Source organism: Anopheles maculipalpis, chromosome X (genome assembly GCF_943734695.1).
Source record: "Anopheles maculipalpis chromosome X, idAnoMacuDA_375_x, whole genome shotgun sequence".
In the NCBI taxonomy this organism is placed as follows: domain Eukaryota; kingdom Metazoa; phylum Arthropoda; class Insecta; order Diptera; family Culicidae; genus Anopheles; species Anopheles maculipalpis.
Genome location: NC_064870.1, coordinates 5,574,554 through 5,595,812, shown reverse-complemented (window position 1 = coordinate 5,595,812; position 21,259 = coordinate 5,574,554). Strand labels below are relative to the sequence as shown.

The 21,259-nt window shown below is 47.8% G+C and overlaps 4 protein-coding genes across 4 annotated transcripts; 2 read left to right on the top strand and 2 right to left on the bottom strand.

Moving 5' to 3' along the window:
• Positions 1 to 6,292: 6,292 nt before the first annotated feature.
• On the top strand, positions 6,293 to 8,620 carry LOC126557415 (proton-associated sugar transporter A). The gene is made up of 4 exons (XM_050213191.1): positions 6,293 to 6,567; positions 6,644 to 7,916; positions 7,994 to 8,299; positions 8,378 to 8,620. Exons 1-4 carry the CDS (start codon positions 6,326 to 6,328, stop codon positions 8,609 to 8,611), a joined length of 2,055 nt encoding a protein of 684 aa, XP_050069148.1. The 5' UTR covers positions 6,293 to 6,325; the 3' UTR covers positions 8,612 to 8,620.
• A 1,135-nt stretch (positions 8,621 to 9,755) lies between these two features.
• LOC126567114 (tetratricopeptide repeat protein 21B-like) lies at positions 9,756 to 14,049 on the bottom strand. The gene is made up of 3 exons (XM_050223350.1): positions 11,507 to 14,049; positions 11,131 to 11,334; positions 9,756 to 11,049 (listed from the first exon to the last, which is right to left on the bottom strand). The coding sequence occupies exons 1-3, from the start codon at positions 14,029 to 14,031 to the stop codon at positions 9,756 to 9,758; spliced, it is 4,023 nt and encodes a 1,340-aa protein (XP_050079307.1). The 5' UTR covers positions 14,032 to 14,049.
• An 864-nt stretch (positions 14,050 to 14,913) lies between these two features.
• Positions 14,914 to 15,359, top strand: LOC126561409 (protein NATD1-like). The gene is made up of 2 exons (XM_050217537.1): positions 14,914 to 15,153; positions 15,246 to 15,359. Exons 1-2 carry the CDS (start codon positions 14,914 to 14,916, stop codon positions 15,357 to 15,359), a joined length of 354 nt encoding a protein of 117 aa, XP_050073494.1.
• Positions 15,360 to 15,914: 555 nt separating this feature from the next.
• Positions 15,915 to 19,849, bottom strand: LOC126567569 (aminopeptidase N-like). Its single transcript, XM_050223789.1, has 6 exons — positions 19,527 to 19,849; positions 18,666 to 19,450; positions 17,752 to 18,397; positions 17,077 to 17,680; positions 16,733 to 17,010; positions 15,915 to 16,655 (listed from the first exon to the last, which is right to left on the bottom strand). Exons 1-6 carry the CDS (start codon positions 19,827 to 19,829, stop codon positions 15,915 to 15,917), a joined length of 3,357 nt encoding a protein of 1,118 aa, XP_050079746.1. The 5' UTR covers positions 19,830 to 19,849.
• Between the last annotated feature and the right edge of the window lie 1,410 nt (positions 19,850 to 21,259).

Sequence of the window (21,259 nt, the reverse complement as noted above, 5' to 3'; positions counted from 1 at the left end):
TAGTTGCGGAAGGAAGCAGAGATGTGGCTGATGAGAGATCTCCACTGAGAGTCACACAGCTGCTCGAATGCTGCCTGTTCCCCTGGCTCCAGATGTCAGATTTTTTAAGTGGAGCACACCACTTCGTGTTTCCGTCTTTTTCCTTCCCCATCACTCTTTCTCTTTCGTGTTCTCTTTATCTTTCGGTTATTCTCGTTTTATCAAGGATCCTTCCTTCGTCAGTATCCTGTTTCCTGCTGAATAACTTTGGTTCTCTCGCCCTGCTATCTACCTCCATGTTTTTCTCTCTCTTTCTTTCTCTCTCTCTCTCTCTCTATCACGCTTCATCGCAGCCTCTCCTTAACGCACTTAGCAGGCGAGATCCTTTGAGTCAACCGAGAAAAGTAAAAGCTCCTGTTCGAGGAGCGCTCTGCACGCTGCTCGACGGTCGTTGCGCGATGTACGGGGCAAAGAAAACAGTACGCCAAATTATCTAATTCCAATTGCATAACTTCGAATGAGCAGTGGTAGAAGAGGGGAGAGGGAAGTGCATTACGGGGCTAGGCCTTCGAGAAAAAAAAAACACATACATACAGACAGACACCCACTTATGAAGCTCTGTAATAGTTGATAGTCAGCCCAGGTGGGAACACTGTGCCTTCGAACGCTTTCACACCCTGTTCCACAACACTAAGACGCCCGATATTTATGCAACCGTTTCTATGAACGCAAACGCAGGTACACACGCACATAAAAACGTTCCCTCCCGATTCATCTCCACCCTAAGGTCCGGTGTGGTCCAATTCTTAAGAAATCACTCTCTCTCTCTCTATCTCTCTCTCTCTCTCCCGCTCGGCATATATCTTGATTTTCTCCTCAAGAAATTAAGATAGTACAACACCCATATTCTCCGTGTAAGATAAGTACACGTGTGTGCTGGTTTGCGTGCTTGGCAGCGTGTGTTTGGATGCGTACATCTGTGTATGTCTGTGTGTGTGTGTGTGTGTGTGTGTGTTTCGCATTTTTTTGCGCGTTCTTACCGAAGTAAACCGTCCTTTCTTTCAAGACATCAAGTTACACAATATTAAGGCGTGTTTTCTTAACCACTAGCAATGCTGCTTTTACAAATTTACATCCAGAACCTTCCTGCTCTTAAAGCAATAGCTTTTTTTTTGTTGCAATTTTGGTTTTTAGAGTTCGTAAAATATGGCAGGCCCTACTTGGGAAACGATAACATTAACTGCAAATTTTTGATCATCTTTTTGTTGTGTGTGTCTCTTCATTAGTTCACCCTTTTTATATTTACCTGCATTTCAAGAATCTGACTCGTTTTCTTGATTTCTTTGAATATCCTTTTGCTCTTTATGCACAGGTTGAATTGACTCCTTTGCCAATGATGAAATTGTTGATGATGGGCCGTTGATGGTTGCGATTTTGAAGCATGTTGACGCCTGACGCTATGCAATCAGCAGCGCATTCGTTGATTTTTGTTTCTTTTTTGGTGTACTTTTTGTTGCTGTGTCAAACACGCTTTTTGAGCACTACTTTTCCGCTTCAGTTAACCACAGCACTTAGTTTGTTTGATTAGGCTAAATAAGGCAGGATACATAGCTCACTTCAGTATAACCCCAGCTGCAGATCCTAAGCTAGGAGCCGCGTCCTTGTCAACACGAATGCACTGAGCATCGCGTTAACTCCCTCCCTCCCACCTTCCCACTTCACCCTCTATTCCCCCCCCCACCCTTCTTTTAACTAGACTAAACCTTAACCCCTGCAAAGGTTCGCTCACTAACAAAGGATTACTTTTTGCTTGGCATTTTTGCGCAATTATTAAGGATACCACTTATCAGCACACTGCCCAATTTCCTGTCACCACTATCACCAACGTCGACAAAAAAATCCCCCCCCCCCCCACCTCTACCTAGAACAGCAATTGGTGGGTCTGTGAAAGTAAGCTAGTAGGAACCCGCAGACCCGGAAACATCGACACCACGGTGCAACTCACCCCGAAACAGTGGCTGATAACACAGAAATTCCACCGAACTCAACCGTTCAGCCCGTCACTGTCAAACAACACTAAGCGGCTCGGAGCGAAGAGCGCTAGTGGAACCACAGTCTCCTCCTGCTACATTGATGATGTACGAGGTGACGCGATACGCGCTGATGCGAAGGATGCTGTGAGGATGGGCATTGAGATACCGCCGTACCGTACACACACAAACACACACACACACACACAGGAGCGAAAGGCGCAACCCAGATCTCTGCTCTCGGGGTCGCGTCCTGCCGTTTGCGAAAGGACGAGAGAGACAGAGATTCGAGGACGCTCTGATCCGAGAGCATTCCGAAAAGCTCGTACCTACACTGATAACCAAGAGGACAGTGAACAAGTGTGCGTGCTCGCGCGTATCACGCCTTCCGATGTACACACTTCGGGTTTCGGGAGCAAGCTATCACAGAGAAATCGTTCAACCGTTTGCACTATGGGAAGTGGAGAAAAGATTGTTTCTTTTTGCTTCTTGGTGGTAGCTTTTGCCGCGATGATGCTTTTACATGACTCGGTAACTAAACTTTTATGTTTTGCACTTACATGCGATCAGCTTCTATAAAAGTTGGGAAAGTTTTCTAGCAGGAAACTATTGGTCAAATAAATCGAAATATTGTTTTTCAAACTCTACAGAATTACGGTTGAATATGCACGAAAGGATGTAAGCGGGTTTCGGATAAGCTCATGTTGACATACCGCGCGTTGCTCCTGCCCCACATCCCTTCCCCTCGCCCCGGTTGCTCCCATCAACAGCGACATTTTAGCTAACAAAGGGTAGCAATCAGGGTAGCAGCAAGCGGTAAACAAAAGAGAAAATACAATAACATAACAGCACAATGGCATCGAGCATGATAAATGAAGAGAAACCTGAGACCATATAACCAATAATCGAGTACAACAAAAGCGTGAGAGAAGGAAAATCTCGTTTAACAGATTTTGGCGATGAATTGAGATCTTTCCCGTTCAACCGTTTTGGGGCAAACCTCCCACACCATTCATGAGCGGTAACATGGAGAATAATACTACGAAACGGGCAGTAATGCACAATGCACACGCGTTTGCGAAAGAAGAAGGAACTTCCGTTCCTGCGCTTGTGATAACGTGTAATGGGGGGGGGGGGGGGGGGAGTTTTCAGTTTCTCCTTTTTCTTTATCAATAGCTTACATCACCGTACGAAGGTTGCTGGATGGTGGGTTTTTTTTTTTTGCTCAACACACACACACATACATGGGATTTATTTGCGCAATCGCATAATGGTTGCAACCCATGTTTGAGCGAGAGTGAGCAAGTATGCTATTACCGGAAGGGAAGATTTCGCAAGGACAGGAGAGTTCCACCAGCAAGGGCGGAATCGGATGGTACTGGATGGTGAGGGTGAAATGAAAGCTCATTGTGAGAAAATACAATCAGGGTATAGTTTACCCAGTCTTTTTTGACATTCTTGCCCGACACCGACACAGCAGCGGTGGAATTATGTGCCACCCATGCATGTGGCTAACAGCTGCAACCCTTCAGTCTCACGCTCGCTATAGTATGTTGGCCTTGTGTGTGATATGGCTCCCTGCCATTGGGCTTTCCCAGCAAGGAAATTGCGTATCGTACGCAATCCTGGAGGATGTACACGGGACATGACAAGCGGCTTACAGAGACAGGCCCGTGCTCCAATTAAAAAATCATTAGAGACGATGGATGACTTCTTCGCTGTCGACATTAGACATGGGCGAAGAGTGACATGTCCTGGTAGACGGGTGTGCCATCTCTACGATGTGTCTCATCAACTATGCAGATCCGTACGTCCCTTAAAAAAGAAGCATCTATATTGCTGATCCTTCCGCTATTGGAGACTTAACACTTCATAATACAAGATGGCTGCTGCTGCAACTAAATACTAAGCCGTGCGCTATTGCTCTCTTGGTCTTCTTCTTTCTCTCTCTCTCTCTCTCATCAAAATTCCTCGCAATGTTGTATTTCTGTTCCATCCTTCCACCGTAGTAAATATATCCGGTGTGCAAAGTTTACTAATGCCGCGTGACAACTGTTTGAAGCACCAACATGTAGGTCCACCCTCCACATCCACTCATCAATAAACCCCTCTGCTTCGGAGGGGGAAGGAACTTTTTCCAGTTGCTAGTTTGGATTACGGTTCGGCACTAATTGGACTTAAAGAATCGGTTAATTATGCCTTAACGTTTCTCTAACAAATGTACGCCCTTTTTCTCAGAAGTTCCTAGCTAGTCAGTGTTATTTTTTGGAGTTCGTGTGATTCGTACTCGTAGCGAAACAATGTCACACTGTCAGTGGTTCACAGTTGTCAGACTTGCTCACAAGCATCAGTACCACGAATTCTCCAGAGATCTCATTACCGACCGCAGAACGATAAGGAGCTTAGTGGAGAAATAACCAAGAGGGAACACCGAGAGAAAGATGCAGAATTCTTTCCTGTTGGTTCGTGATAGAGTTGTAAAAACAAAGATCGTAGGAGTTAAATAGATAATTAGAAGAACAAGCTTATGTTTTTTTTTTAGAACTGTTAGTAATATCGTCGAAATTGAGAAGATCTTCTGATAGATTTGTTGAGTCCAATTCCTGATGACTGGAACAAAAATTTAAAAAAATGGATGATGCAGTTTCCTAGAATTAATTTCTGTAGCGGTTGATCTTATGTCACCACCTTCTGCTGTAACTGCCACGTGCAAGAAGATCAGATTCCATCACCGTTACTGACATAATAGCGTACGTCATGTGAGCGATGTCCAAGGTACCCGGTTATGGCCTAATTATGGTATGGTGCCTCAGATGTTCAAGAAGCCACAAAATGTTAGCACGATAAGACCCAAGCCGTACGTCAGCAACAGTTCACCAGCAGGATACTCTCTCTCTCTCTCTCTCTCTCTCTCTCTCTCTCTCTCTCTCTCTCTCTTCGTATGATTGTGGCATCACATTATTTTACTAAAGTAATAAATCATACAATATTCTTTAACCTCACTAACCTCATCAACCGAGTTTGATTATTAAAATATGATATATCTCGCCCAAACTTCTTACCGCGAGATATGGGTTGATTCTTCACCATTTCCCGTAATGGCAAGAAAGAACAAAACAACTCCAACTGAATCCCGACTAGTGCAGCACCATTCGTTCGCTTCGCTTGATAAGTGGCACCAAACGCAAGACATACTTACTTCCGCAGGCGGCTCATTCCACTCGTGCCAACCAATCTTTGTCATCGATCCTGCTGGTGCTGCTGTTACTGGTGGTGCAGATAGTGTGGCAGCCGAGTCAGTGGTCAGTCGCGCGCGACACAACAGACGGTGTGGTTTTCGCCGAGCGAACCTTTCAGAGCTAATAACGATCCCGTCGTGTCTAGTTGTGCGGAAGGAGCAGACTTTGCCAGAGTTGGTGCGTTAGTTGTTTCGTGGTGATGGTTGTTTGGTAAATGTGACGCGTACTGCTGCCCTTGTCGCAGTGGCAGCTGGCAATTGTGCAACACCGCTGTCGAGCCATTCTCGGTGTGTTATATAAATATTTATGGTGATTTTTAATTAGTAAGTTTTAAGTTTCCGATAGTAATGCTTTCAAGATGGCGTACTATTGCGGTGTGTATTTTCACAGTTGAGATTAAAGGAATAATTATAACATCCAAACAATGTGCTAATTACAACAAAGCATACAACAACAAACAGTGTTTAAAAAACAAATAACTCGAAGCAAGACCCGTGGTGTGAAAGAGTAGAACACATTCCTCCCTAATCTAATTAACTTACAACGCCAATGCGTTACTACCCTCACACAAGCGCGCCATTTTAATCCAGGGTAATCGACGGTACTACGTTCGAGGAAGCGTTCCGTGTAAGCTTAGTGCTTCACACAATAAGACGGCAAAAAAGGGTACAGAACTGTTAAGATTTTCTTACTTGAAAGAGAGTCTGGACACTGCGGACTCTGCAGCAGCAGTGACCAAGACCTTGAAGGTTGTTAATTAAATTATTAAACAACTACTGATCGTAGATCTAGTCTTGTGGAGAAATGTCATGCGGTGGATTATCGTGTAGCTTCCAGCCAGCTTACTGTAAACCAATCAAGTCTACAAGTCAACCTGAACTCCAAAAATCGATCACTACCGAAAAAAAATTATGGTGAAAGATGAAAAGAGCACTATAATTCATGCAACAGCAATCAAACAAGTGCAGAGCTTGATGCAATGATCTCCTACTACTACTGCCACTACTGCTACTAACCTTCAGTTCAACCGTTTGTAGCCTGCTGACAGTTTTATCACCCCAACGGACGACCCCAACTATGGACAAACTGCACGAGTATCAAGGTTTCGCTGGACGGTGGCACGAATGGCGTTCCAATGTGCGTCAATGGCACGAAGGATGGCGCGAAAGGCATCCAGGTGGGGTACGCCAGTACCTGAAGGACACCGTGCTTCAAGGTGGTACAGGGACGCAAACATCCGCACCAATAGGGACGGATGCGGAGCACGGTGGCAGAACGGGATGGAACGAGAATGCGGTTGACTTTTCCCACATCTATCGGTGAGTGTACTAGCACACGTCCTTTCTAGAAACCGCTGTATGACTACAGGCAACCCTTGTACCATCATCTCCACAGCCGTAAAACACGCCTGGAGCTGATACGCATCTCCGCCGCCGTAATGGGAATTGAGTTTTCGTATGCAGCTGAGACAGCATTCGTGTCACCGACGCTACTAAAAATTGGCGTCGAGCATCAGCACATGACGCTGGTCTGGTGTTTATCGCCCCTGGTCGGTTTCTTTCTTACGCCCGTGCTCGGTTCGCTGAGCGATCGGTGCCGTAGCAAATTTGGTCGCCGAAGACCGTTCATAATGCTGCTGTCGCTGGGCGTACTGCTGGGTTTGCTGCTCGTCCCGAACGGTGAAGACGTTGGGTACGCCATGGGAGACTTTAACCCGTACGCTATCAACACCACACTGAACAGCAGTGAGGACAGCAGTACCGTCGCTGGTTACGTGTGGCAGGAACCGCAGGCGGACGCTGTCAAACCGATGCCATTGCGTAGTCTGGAACCGATGTCGCAGCGTACCGCGACCATTAGGGCAGCGTTAGTACAGCCGGACATTCCAGAACAGCGACCTCGCCATCCGTGGGGCATCTTCTTTACCATTCTCGGGACGGTGCTGCTGGATTTCGATGCAGACGCTTGCCAAAGTCCGGCACGTGCATTTCTGCTTGATGTTACCGTACCGGAGGACCATGCACGGGGGCTGTCCACCTTCACCATTATGGCTGGTTTGGGCGGGTTCATGGGCTACTCGCTTGGCGGTATCGATTGGGACAATACGTCGCTCGGCATCGTGCTCGGGGGCCATGTGCGGGCTGTCTTCTCGCTCATCACGATCATCTTCATCGTGTGCGTGCTCTGTACCGTGACGAGCTTCAGCGAAATTCCGCTCTGGATACTGGAGGAGGAACTCGAACGGCAGGATCCACCGTTGGCAAACGGGAGTGAGCCTGAAACCATCACCTACGGCGCAACGCTGCAGCACGATCGATCAGCCGACCAACCACCAATGAGCAACGCCGCCTACGATGAGCTACCGGGGGAAAACTTCACCGAGACGAGCTTCAGCCGTCAGGATGTGCGCAAACCGTCGGCAAATGGTGATGCGCCCACGGCTGCCAGCGAGAAACGTAATGTCGAAGAATCTGGACGCGATACACCGGGGCACGAGGAAGACAAGCAGGCCGTTACCCTCAGTATGTACCTGCTGTCGATCGTCTACATGCCTCATTCGTTGCGGATGGTTTGCCTAACGAATCTGTTCTGCTGGATGGCACACGTTTGCTACTCGCTCTACTTTACCGACTTTGTCGGGGAGGCTGTGTTTGATGGAGATCCCAAGGTATATGCCGTAAGGATGGTTTAAAAAAAGCATCGCCCTATCTAATACCTGAAACATTTGTCACCCAACGGTTTTAGGCACTCGATGGTACGGAAAAGTATCTGCTGTATGAAGCCGGTGTACGGTTTGGATGTTGGGGCATGGCGATGTACTCGCTATCCTGTGCCTGCTACTCGCTGATCATCGAGCGGCTTATAAAACGCTTCCGCGCCAAAAGCGTCTACGTCGGTGGGCTACTGTTCTACTGTCTCGGTATGTCGATGATGGCGCTATCCAAGCACCGGGTTGGTGTGATTGTGTTTAGCTGGACGGCAGGTGTGATGTACTCGACGCTTTTCACCATGCCCTACCTGCTCGTTGCTCACTACCATTCGGAGGGTGTTGTAAGTATCTTCACCAGGCCCACCGGTATGAAACCTGCTTCACCAAATACCTAACGCAATCACTCTCCCAATCTACAGTTCGAGGTAAATGAATGTGGCGTCGCAAAACAAAGCACAGGTGCGGTTCGAGGACTTGGCACGGATGTGGCCATCGTGAGCAGTATGGTGTTTCTGGCCCAGTTTGTGCTTTCCATCTGTATGGGTTCGATCGTCGCCTGGACCGGTACGACGACGGCCGTAGTTACCATTGCCGCCATGTTAAGCTTCTGTGGTGCACTGTCTGCCACACAAATAATGTACTTGAATTTGTAAATTCGTATATTCCCATCCGTTACACCTGTAAAGGGTATACCAGGTCGGCAAACGAAAACTTAGAAACGTTTAAAATAATCGCAAAAGCGACAACTGTGTTGCTTCAATGGTAATGTTAACTAAGTAGTAACTAGCAACACTTTAATGTACGATAAGCTCGGTCACACGAAAGTTTAGTTAAATAATCGCTAATTCATAGGCCTCTACTTCCCTCCTATCGCCACATGGTTGATGCGTTCTGATCTCTCTATTAGCGATGGGCGCTACGGAGCGCACCCACGTGTCCGGAACCGGCTCTGTACCCAGGACTCCGAACCTACGTCCTTGTCTCCCTCCCTCCCCCTCTCCCTCTACCTGTGGGTGTGAAGATCTGGGTTCGGAGCCGTGGGTACAGGGTCGGTTCCGGAGCCATTTTTCCCCATCACTATTCCTTACTACTATTTGAAAAGAAAGCACAAGAATGAGAAGGATATCTGAAATCACGAATGGTCTCCAATTGTATAGGAATCTGACACTTTTCTCATCGCGGAGACTGGAAGTTAGGATACAGACTACCTTTCCATTTCCACGTGACGACAAATTGGAACCCACATGTCATTGTTTTAATTGTATTTTAGTTAAACTTCTTTAGTTAAGATAATTAAATTTAGCAATAATTATATAAGCAGGCTTTACAGACGACAGAGAAAAAAAATCCCAGCATAATTGTAACGAGTGTCCGTAAAGTAAGCATATCCTCATAATCGAAATACTACATGAGCGAACTATATATGTTATTCTAGTCTACACACATGTACGAATATACGTCTTATCCGGAACACTGAGCGTTTCTTTCGAAATTCAACAAAATCGATGCCATGTTATCGTTTCGTCGAGTCAGTTGTATTTACTGGTGAATAAATATTAATTCTAAAAGTGTGTGTGTGTGTGTGTGTGTGTGTGTGTGTGTGTGTGTGTGTGTGCGAAATGTGTGCCAAACTTTAACTGCCAAACCCGGCAGTAAATGCAAAGCGTGCCTATACTTTCAATACAATTGAACGCCATAAAGGATCGGTGAGAAGTGTAAGAAAACTACTTAACCTAGCTGAATTCCATTTCTAAGGCCTCTGATTTGCGAGCAAGGGTGTCCTCTCGACAGCCCGTTTTAAACTTTTAAATTATTACGACACTTTTCCAATATGTCTTTGCGAATCGATGGATACTCCGGATGGATTTTCAACACCTGCTGACAGATATCGATCGCATCCGCGTACCGTTTGTTTTTCATGTAGTTAAACGCCAGCTTGTAGCCGATGTTTGGTTTCGATTTGCCACAGTAACGCCACGCACTGTCGTAATACATCGCGGCTGCCCGATAGTTTTGTTCCTTCTCGAACGCAATCCCACCGAGCTCGTACGCCTTCGTGCACGATTTGTTGTGCTGCAGCACGCGCTTCAGCAAATCCGTGGCGAGCTCGTACTTGCCGGCTTGATTGTACAGGTCGGCCAACAGTAGCCAACACTTTTCCAAATATTCTGCCTCCTCGAACGTCCAGACATTTTTCGCTACGCGTTTGAGCTGATTTTTGGCCCGTTGGCTCTGCTTCAGGATGACGTGCGTTACAGCCATCCCGTAGATCGCCCCAATGTACTCATCCTGTGACGCGATGGCGGTAAAGTTTTGTAGCGCTTGCTCAACGTTATGTTTCTGGCGGGATGCAACTAGGAGAAAATTTTCCAACAGCCGATGGTTTAACGCTTCGTTGTCCAACACACCGGGACGCGGCTTCAGCTCGTTCAGCAACCGTTCCGCTGTGCGTAGTGCCATCGCACGCGAATCCTTTATCTCCAGATCGTCCGCACCGATATCGATGACGGACCCTTCGGACGGTAGATCACCATCGGGATTGAGACAAATTTCGATCATATTGTAAATCGCTTGCTGGCCCCACTCCTCGTTCCGGCGACAGTAGTTAAACAGCCGCAGGGCACTGTTTGGGTTGCCACGGTACCATTCACACAATCCCTTGCAGTAGCTCAGTCCCGCCTCACAGTCGGACCGTGTGGCTTCTTCTTCGGCACGCTGCAGAAAGGTAGCCGCTTCGACGAGGGTGCCACTGCGCCGCAGCACTTCGATCAAACGTGCCAGCGCTGTCCAGTACGTGGGTTGATAGAGCAGAAGCTGTGAAAAGTGGTAGGCCGCATTTTCAAAGTCCATCCGGCGGAAGGACAGATCAGCCATCATTACCAGCGCCACCTCGTTGTTCGGATCGAGCTGTACGATCTGGACGCAGGTTGCCTGGCATTCATCCATTCGATTCAGCTGCATGTAGATACGGGCAAGAGACGCCATTACGCCTGTATCGTTCGGGATGTACTTTAGCGCTTCCTTGTAGTGGTGTATCATCTGCTCATTGTCACGTATAGCCTGGGACTGTTCAGCCATAAGGACGCAGATTCTGAAAAATTGGAAGAAAAAAATATGGTTTTCATGTGGTAGCTAAGCCGCGTCGAATGGCGCTCACGCGTGATCACCATACCTTGCAAGCATCTTGTTCTGCTCGCTCGGTATGCCCGTAACCGTTTGGTCGAGCAGTAATCGATGTTGCACCTTAAGCTGATTATCCCGTGCCTCCTTTAGTGTCTGAAGAGATGCGTTTAGTTGTCCAGCCTTTTCCCGTATACGGGCTAGCAGGAGATACTGCTTCGTGCGCACTTGTAAGGCCGAAAGTTCATCGGAGTCGCTTCAAACAGGAAAGAAAGCGAATTTATTGCAATAACTAAAACAACAGGATCGGTATCACATCCTAACAGTATCTTCAACGTTTCTGCTTACCCAAGCATAATATTCCAAGGACCTGTACTACCAGGTATCCCCGATACAATCAGACTCTCCTACAAACATACAATCCTTACCTTACTTTACCGTTCAGCTCATCCGCTAGCGTCTGTTCGGCATTTTGGTACTGTTTCAGCTTCAGGTACAGTTCCGCCAGATCAAGCTTCAGTGGATAGTTTTCCGGATGTAGAATCGCTTCCTGGTAGTACGCTATCGCTTTCTGATACTGGTGCGTTCGGACGTACGCACGACCCAGCTTACTTGCCAACAGTGCATCGTGCGGACTTTGCCGGATTGCTTCACGGTACGCTTTGATCGCATCGTCCGGTTCCTGTATGGACATGTACGCATCGCCGAGCATCAGATAGCTGGAGGCGTTCGGACAGTTAGCTACCAGCTCGCGAAAACATTGCGAAAACGTTAAGCGATCTTTACGATGGTTCAGATAAATGTACGCCATCTTCGTTTTGGCTTGCACGTAATACAGCTGGTCTGGCTGCATTTTCTTTAGCAGGTCAATAGCTTTCGTTTGGTTACCTTGCTGCAGATAAAAGTCGGCCATTGCCAGCACCAGCCGTCCTTCTTCGGAGGTTCCGCCGAACTCGGTCGACACCAATTCCAGCAACTTGAGCGCTTCCGTGTGCTGGTTGATTTTTTGCTGTGTTTCTATTACCTCCAGATACAGTGTTAGTCGATCGGCTATATTAAGCTGTTGTGTTCCCGTTGTATCGCTGTGGCTTTTCGCCGCGACAGAAACAGCAGACGGCACTCCAACCGAACCACCAACAGAACTGCTGATACCACACAGATTCATCGCCATAAAGAAACTCTTCAGCGCGTCCTCGTACTGTTGCTGGTTCTTCAGTATCATGCCGTAAAGTAAATGATACATTGGGTTTTCACGCACCTTGAAGCTGTGGCTTAGGCATATCTCTAGGCTCTGTGCGGCACGCTGATACTGTTTCTGCTCGATGTGTACTTCCGCAAGTAGCAGATGCGCATTTGAATATGCCGGATCAAGCTCCTGCAGGATGCGATTTAACGTTACCGATGCCAGGCCTATCTCACCGCCGAGTCGCTGTACCACGGCAAGCAGATAAACAGCTTCCACAAGCCCCGGACAAGCTTTCACAACTGATTCCAGCAGGTTAACAGCTTGCAACAGGACCGGATGCTGCTGCAATTCGCCCGGCGTAGAACGCAAAGTGCCTCCGACCGACATTCCCTTTACGGGCGAATGTGCCAACAGTTCGTGTACTAGCTGTAGCAGAAAGTCCGGGTTAAACAGCCGCAAATATTCCGGCCCGTAAGGGATGGCTTTCAGATTTTTAAAGTGAGCTTCGGATGCGGCCAGCAATAGCTCCGTTGCTTTGGCTTGGTTGTCAGCGTGCATCTTCGCGGTCATGAACAGGAGCAACGGGTTCGGCGTACGGCCCTGCACCTCCGATAGAAACTCTAGTTGTTGCTTCACTTGATCCGATACGCCATTTTCCAACATCTGACAAAGCGTAAGACCGCATAGCGTCCGAATTGAACTATCGTTTACTTTTGTGGCGTTTTTAAAGTGTGCCACCGCTTCTCGATAGCGACGCTGCAGTATCGCCTGATATCCCAGCTCGGTCAGATATTCCGCATTGGAACCCTTCAGCTTAACCGCTCGCTCGACAAGTTTAAACGTTTCAACCAACACGTTTGCATCCCGCCCACAAACGACCGAATACAGTTGACCGAGCTGCAGAAACAGTTCTCCATTTCCCGGTTCGATCTTCTCAACCGAGCTGGCCAGATACTGCAGCGCACTTGCACCAGCCGTGTAATTGCCCTCCTTCACGATCAACACCATAATCTTCACCGTGAGCGCTTCCAGACTGGCCGGTTTCTCCGCCAATATACGATTCGCTAACTCAGCAGTGTGCTCCCAGTGCCAGTTAGCAAGGTGGGTTTTCATCTTCTCGACCAGTGGAATGATCACGGCTGGAAATCCAACCGCAACCTGGTTCAGTACAGCCGTAGCGGCATCGAAGTCGTTGTTTAGCTGGTAAAACCGAACCTGCCCAAGATACGCGTCCAGATGTTTGCCACCAAGTTCGAGCGCACGGTTAAACAGCTCCATCGTTTGATTGCTTACCCTGCCCAGCAGCAGCTCGCACCATCCCTTCAACGATAGTATGTCGGAATGGTTCGGTGCCAGCCGCAGTGCTTTATCTGCGTACTCTTTGGCCTTCTCCGTTTTGCCGCTCAGATGAAGAAACAAGGCGGCGTAATAAGCGGATTGAGCCGTTAGACGCTTGCGTTCCTCTTTTAGCTGCGCATCGAGACTGATCAGCTCCTCCTTGTCCACGATGTGGCACCGTTTGTGAGTGTACATCAGACAGAGCGTTACCGCCATACCGAGGTCCGTTTCGTTCCGTAGCTGGTTTAGCTCGCGGATGCCTTCCTGAAGCCGAAACCCATCCAGTATCAGGGCGAGCCCGTTCAGGAAGCGGAACGCGACGTCATTGGTGTACTTGGCCATCGCCTCCAGTGCGGACCGTTGCATCGTGTAGTAGTATCGATTCCGTGCATGGTAAATGATTACACTCCGATAGTCGTGTTCATCCATTTTGGTACTATTTTAAGCACTATTTATGATGATGATTAGGTGAAAAAACAAGCAACACAAACCCCGATTAGTTTGGATAGAATCAACCTTCTTCTTGCCTTTAAAAACTATCTTTTAGGTCACACTGATACGACGTTGTTGGGTAGTCAGTCCTCACTACGACTGAGAGCGGTTCAGGATGGGATTTGAACCCAAGTCCTGGGGTCCCCCTACGTACAAGGGCCCTTACTCTAGAGCCGCCTCTACAAGCAACCTGTATACAACCAAACGCGTTACCATAGCAACGGTTCGTTTACCTTTCGCTACCCATACCAACGGTAAAATTTGGCGATACGTACCGAGCCCACTTAGGCCGGTGTGGCCGCTTTCACTAAATTTTTGCCTTACTTTACGACCTTATCTTTTAAATAAACATTACAAGCCTTAGAACGGTATAATTACAGCCAAAGCTACACTTGGTGGTCGCCAATTAATGCACACGAGCGAACCAAAAAACACACACAGCCGCACAAGCACAAAACAAACCGAGATGATTTGACAGTTTCAGCAGCACCTGTCATTGTCAGGGGGATGCCATTGATTACGTAACGAAAACATTACATATCTTTTAATAACAAGCAAAGACTGTTTGTTATCAGTCTAATTCAACTGTGTTGCTTTTATTTCAATTCTTTTAGTACAAAGTCAGTAGGAAATGTGTACGAGAAAACTAATTTTCCCCTAAAATCCTCATCTTACATCCTTTTCACTCGATCCGCCTCGCTCTTACGCTTACGTTGACAGCTCGGTTAGACTTGTTTGTTTTGAATCGAACCACTCAAGTGATCCATATTCGGTTTCGGGGTGTGAAATAAATTTCCGGAGTGTGCAATTTCCCTAATCATGTCCTGTCTGCTGTCGGCAAGACTTCTCACATCACGTATTAGTACAACCCGAGCGTATTGCACCGCGACGGGAGTGAAAAACGATACTCAACGTAATAAATTTGTAATTGAACTCAGCAAGAACGATGAAGCGTATCTGCAGTACACAGTAGATCACAATGCTAACTTGATCAGGTTCCAGCATACGTACGTACCGGACGCTGGCAAGGGCAAGGGATTGGGCAAAAAGCTAGTGGAGGTAAGAGCTATTAACAAAAAAAAACTTGTCTTGCTGCTATATATTCTGATCTCATTATTAACGTATCTTCTTCTTCGTCTCACCAACCACAGTCGGCTTTTCAATATGCCATAGCGCAAAAGATGCTGGTCAAGCTGGAGTGTGATTTTGCGGTCAAATATTTCAAAGATAATCAGTCTACATATAAGGCTTACGTAACGAAATGAGCATGCTTGGAGTGTAGTTGGAGTGCAGAATAAAATGTCTGGATTACCTTTTTAACATCGATCGTTTATGTTGCGCCGAAAGACATATGGGCTCTGAAACGGATTGTTGGATTCATTTTTTTACCGGTAAGTTCGTAACCATCTACATTATCTGCACATTTCTATTCAGCGTGACCCGGTGGTGTAGGCGACAACGGCCCTGGTCTTCACATGACAGAACCGAGGTTTAAGTCCCATCCAGGGATCGTTTCCCCGTAGTGTGAGGAATGACTATCCAACCTACGTGGTATCAACAGCAAGTCCCATAAGCCATTCAATTAGTAGGTCGTTAACCCAAGAAGGAGAAGAAGATTGTCTGCTCATTTCTATACTGCTACACTTTATTAGCAGACACGTTATACCTTCCTACTCAGTTTTGTTTCTTAGTCTAAACAATAACACAAATTATTAATAAGCAAATGACTCTTCCTCGTCGAACTAAAACAAACCAAACTTACACAAACTCAGGGAGGCGGGCGGGCATCCCCCCCCCCCCCCCATCCCCTCCAACCCAGCTCACAGGTACATCCCGTCCCGGTTTGCAACATCCTTGCTAAAATCGAACGGCTCGAACTTGATCACGGGCGCAATCTCGGTCCGCCACACCATCAGCTTGATGATGATGTCCCGCATACGTTTGAGAATTTCTTTATCCATCGTCTGGAACGTGTACGAGTAGCGGAAAAAGATTTGCTCGTACATCTTAAACTCGTTCAGGTTCGAGATGCTGCGCAGCATGATGGAGATGTCGTACAGTGTCAAATACTGCCGCACATCGATCCACTCGTTGAAGAGAAAGTCTAGCGTGTACTTTAGTGCGACTTTGTTCTCGCTCACGGAGGTTAGAATTTCTTTGCTGTACATGCTGAAGTGTGGATGCTTCAGCAAACCTAGGTAACGCTTGATCATGCTGATCTCTCTGGTGCAGCCGAGACTTTTGATCAGAATGCGCTGATAGTTGATGTCGGTTGTTTCGAGGTACTGCTGCTCGACCCTTTTCCATTCCGACAGCCCACTGTACTTGATGGTGGTGCAGAGTATGCGCAGGAGCCGTTCTTCGCGTTGCTCGAACGGCGATACTGTTTGGTTGTAGAAGATCGCTTTAAACAGTGCTTTGTGCTGTTCGATGCAGGATGTAACACCGAGCTTGCAGGCCCACTGGACGATAAGTTCCTTGATCAAGGGATTGTAATGCGTCGTGTCGTTACTTTGCTGAATCTCCTCATATTTGTCCAGTATGAGATACTCCAAGAATCGCTAAAAAGAAACACAGGATCGGGTAGATAGCTGAATAAAATTTGAAAAAAATCGCCATCACTCTGCCACCTCCCTACCTCAACATGCCGGAAGCTGGGTAGATCCTCCGTAGCGTGGTACACAAACTCCAGATTACTAAGCGCAAGCTTCCACGGTTGATAATGTTCGTTATTTTGCTTCAAAAACGACACCACATTAAACGCAATCGAGTAGTTCAGCAAACCTAACCGAGCTAAATTGAGCGCATCGTCCACTATGATCGCCAGCGTGGTGTACGGCAGATAGTGGAAGTTACCATTTAGCACGTGGGCCAACTTTACCCAATGCGACGGTTCATAATTAACTCGATAATAACCTGCAACGAGCCAGAACGGACGATGGTTAACACCTTACACACACCATTTTCAATTAGCAACTTTACCTATACCGCTCGGATTCACAATGATCCAGGTGCTGCTGTTTGGTGCCTTGCAGTCCGATTTGACCGTTAGCAAGTTTTCACCATCCGTCAGCCAGCGTACCTTCTCGACAAACAGCCGCTGGTTGGTGTCGTTTATAAACGTAACCGGCACGGTCCACAGCTGTTCCGCCGGTTCTTCCTCGAACGGTAGCGCTATCTGGCGAAGTTCAAAAAAGCCCGTCCCATTGTTGCGCTTAATGTTGATGATAGGATACTTCTCAAGGCTGCTCCAGCTGTAAAGGAAGCTATGGAATACACTGTCCGTTCGACTGACACCCTCCCCATCATTGTTTAGGATGTCTATCACATCGATCGATTCACTCTCCATCCGGTACCGGAAGTACTCCCGTATGAAGTGATCGAACGTTCGCTGCCCGAGCGTATAGTTCATCATGCGCAACACACTCAATCCTTTATACTTCACCAACTCAAAATGGGTATCCTCCTCCCAGTGATTGGTGAATATGTTGAGGGCGGACGTTTTGGTGTTCATTTCCTCGCGCATCGAACGCAACCGGCCCTCCAACAGGAAGTCGTCCAGGGTCGTCGAATTTGTAGTGGTCATCTGTGGAAGGTAAAATACAACCAGATATAGACGACCGCCAAAAATATGAGAAACCCACTCCCATCACGTACATTCCGTAATGCGAGTGCCTCTAGATACAGCGGTATCGATTCATGCAGCCAGTACGTTTCCTTGTTCTTGTAGTCCGCCAGCTTGTGGATGAACAGCTTCGCCAGCTCATTCGCCACCTCTCTGCTGATGCTCTTGTCCAGCGGTGGAAAGTAGTCGAACGTCTTTATCAATCGTTTCTCGCTCGACAGCACCATACCCTCCTTTATCTCGTACGTCGTATGGTCAATGTTCGGTATCGTTACGTACCGGATCACCTCGTAAGGAAACGGTACGCCCAGATACTGTTCGTAAATTTGCAGCACGCGCGAAAACACGCTGGTCGCGTTCTTGATATTTTCGTCGTACCGTGTCCGGGTGAATGCTAGCAAACTCACGCGGCTTGTGATGCGGTACCGCTCCGGTACCATGTCCGTTACGACGAACCCAATCTCAGATGCCCGCACCATATCGGTCGTATTGTACGTATCCACCACAATGTCACCCGTCTCCATCGGTTCGGACATTTCCAGGTTCATGCTAGAGGCGGTGTTCATGTTGCTCTTGCGTGCAATGTTCAGCTCAAACGGTGAACGAAAGTTGTGATCGTCCATGCAGGGGTAAAGTCGGCGCGCATTGTTCGGTTCCAGTACGGTTGCTGCAAAGTGTCTGTATGTATGGTACATCATATTAACATCACGCTACGCACGTCTATTCCCCAAGTTCTGCAGTAGCGATGGGAAAAATCGGTTCCGGATATAAGTGGAACTGCTTCCAGAGTCGGTTCCGAACTCAAGACTCCGAACCCACGGCTTCGAATCCACGATTCCGAACGGCTTGAACTAAGATAAAGCTTAGATAGAGCCGTGAATTCGGTGCCGTCGTTACGTTCCGTAGCTCCCATCACTATCCTGCAGCCCTCGCTAACCGTACCTACCTGTGCGTGGGTGCATCATCTTCGTAATGCGTATAGTACAGTCCCTTATCGTTGGTCATGTTGCCGAAAAAGTTCACCTTTACAATGTAGTAGATGTCTTTCTTCATCTCCGTGCCGAGGAAAATGATCATCTTTTCGTTTGACTCGTCGAACTCGATGTCCAGTATTTTTATGGTGACAAAATCATCTGCTGGAAACACTGGATGATGGTAAAATTTGGATTTATCGATGATTGTAGCATTCTCCACACTGCTGCTAGTATTCGGCACCGGCTCATCGGTTGCCGTATCGTTCTGGTTCGGCCGCTCCATTTCATCGTCCCTCTCCTCTCCTTCGTACTCGTCAGGTGAGTCCGCTGGTGCAGGACGCCCCCCGGTAGGTAACAGCGTAACCGGAACCGGTGCATCTTCTTCCTCTGCTTGGCGTCGCTTTCGACGCCGATTCAACCGCGGCAGCGAGTACAAATCTTCCTCGCTCAGATCCCAATCGAGGTCCTCGTCAAAGTCGTTGTTCGTAAGCCGGATACTCTTCAGCACGGTTACGTTCTCCAGCCGTATCTTGAGATTCTTCACGTTCAGCTCGATGCGCTTATTGTTGGGCTTTTTCGAAGTCACCGTCACCCACACGATACCGGTGTAGCTGAACGGATGATCCGTTTCGTTAAACACTGGATGTATAAAGAGACGGTAATGTTTCGGTATGACGTGCTTTGGAATTCGGGCCCGCTTGTCGATTAAATACGCCCGGTGATTGAGAAAATCTTCCAGCGTCAGATTCGGTTTGTGCTGTCAATGGTAGATAAAAAAAACGAAGGCAGCTAATTTTTTGAAAACAACATCCCACCCACGACAGATACCCTACCTCGTATGCATACTTTGTGCTGAAAAATATCGTAAACGCCATGAAGAAGATAAACACGAATATGAGCACGGCAATGCTGATGCCGCGGCAGATCGACACGAAACAGCCCCCTTTGCGCTCATACTCGATGTTACCGTCTTCGACCGGTGATCCAGCGGTGAATGCATACTCGGACGCGTCGCCCTGATGATGTTGATGATGATGGTGCGGTTGACCGTACGGGCTGTACAGGTGTTGCGTAGCCGGGGGTTGATGGGTGGCATGGCGGAAGATCTTCTTGCGATCCCACTCGTTAAGGTTCATGGCAGTTATTCTATTTCTGCTTTGCCCAAGTATTTGGGCCCCGCACAGAAACTGTTGAGACTCGAGCAAACGACACACAACCGGAATTCGTCGATAGAGAGCTTTATAACGTTGATCGTGTGGTGGCTGGAATGGCTAGCAGTACAAAACTGCAGAGATGGAGATAGAGAAAAGAGAGAGAGAGATAAAAAAATGGGAAAATGAATGTATAAAAAATTAACACGTGATATCGGTTTGGGATGAGGGCGTTATGGGGTGAAGACGGAGTCTGCAGTTTTGCTCTAACCCGTTTTACAAGATCTTAAGAGAGGCCTTAGCAGTGGAGCTTAATATTGTTCTCCAGAATGGATATCGCATGCTTTCAAGATCACTTGCTAACCTCCTAATTATGACTCTCGTCAACTTGCAGGAACGCCTTACTTCAATTCTAATCAATTCCCGGGTAGATAACGATGCTCCATCTTTGCCCCTAACTGCGCCATCCTTTGTTTACACTGATTATTATCTCCGCGTAGGACCTCCAACCGCAAACTCCTCAAAACTCACCTGCAATGCGTAAGAATCCGTCTGGGTCTTCCGGGGGCACAAGTGCGCTGTCGCAACGACGTCCCAAACCGTTACTAAACTCCAAAACCTAAAGCGTGTGCGCGCTAGCACACGAGGTAGCAGCAGTATACCGGAACAGTCGACACACAGCGACTAGCCACCGGGCCGAGATCACTTCATTCTAGATAGATGACAATCCAACCCGCTTGCCACGCTTCGTTTCGCTTCATTTCGTGTGTGTGTTTTGCCATCGGCGTTCAATGGTATTGCCGTTCCCGCTTGCTCGTGCTTGTTGGCTGCGCGCTGGGGGTTTGGGTTGCCCGTTGCTGTGTGTCGTACTCTTCGTAACGGCTCAGATGACCACCACCTTTGCTCTGGGCGCGCGCCTCGCCACCGGAATGCGCGGGGCAGGTGTTGCAGAGCAGAAGCGCTACAATGAAGTATTGTTCTTGCTCCTCCTTCTCCTCCTCCACACCTCCCTCCCGACGGGGAATGGATTGGGGCATTATAAAAGCGAGAGCTGCAGTGGCTTATCACAATGCAAATATCATTACACTTGTGCGACAGACCCTAAAGTATATGCGTCGCCAAATCTGTTGATCTCGGATCGAGTGAGATGGAGAGTGGCAGTTTGTGGTTTGGGCGGGATGGTTTCGCGTGGAAGATCCGAGGCCGGCACGCAACGTCACACCATGTAGTCTGCGCGGCCGAGAGAGACTGGATCCGTTCGTTCTACACTTTATCAGTAGTTGAATTTTGACATCTTCAGCACCTATTGATGTTTGGGGATTGGTTCATACAAGTAGTACATCTTCGCCTGTCGTCTTCAGTTTGTGTTATCCAATGTCTTATGCGTTGGAGGAATTTAACAACCTAGAGCTATT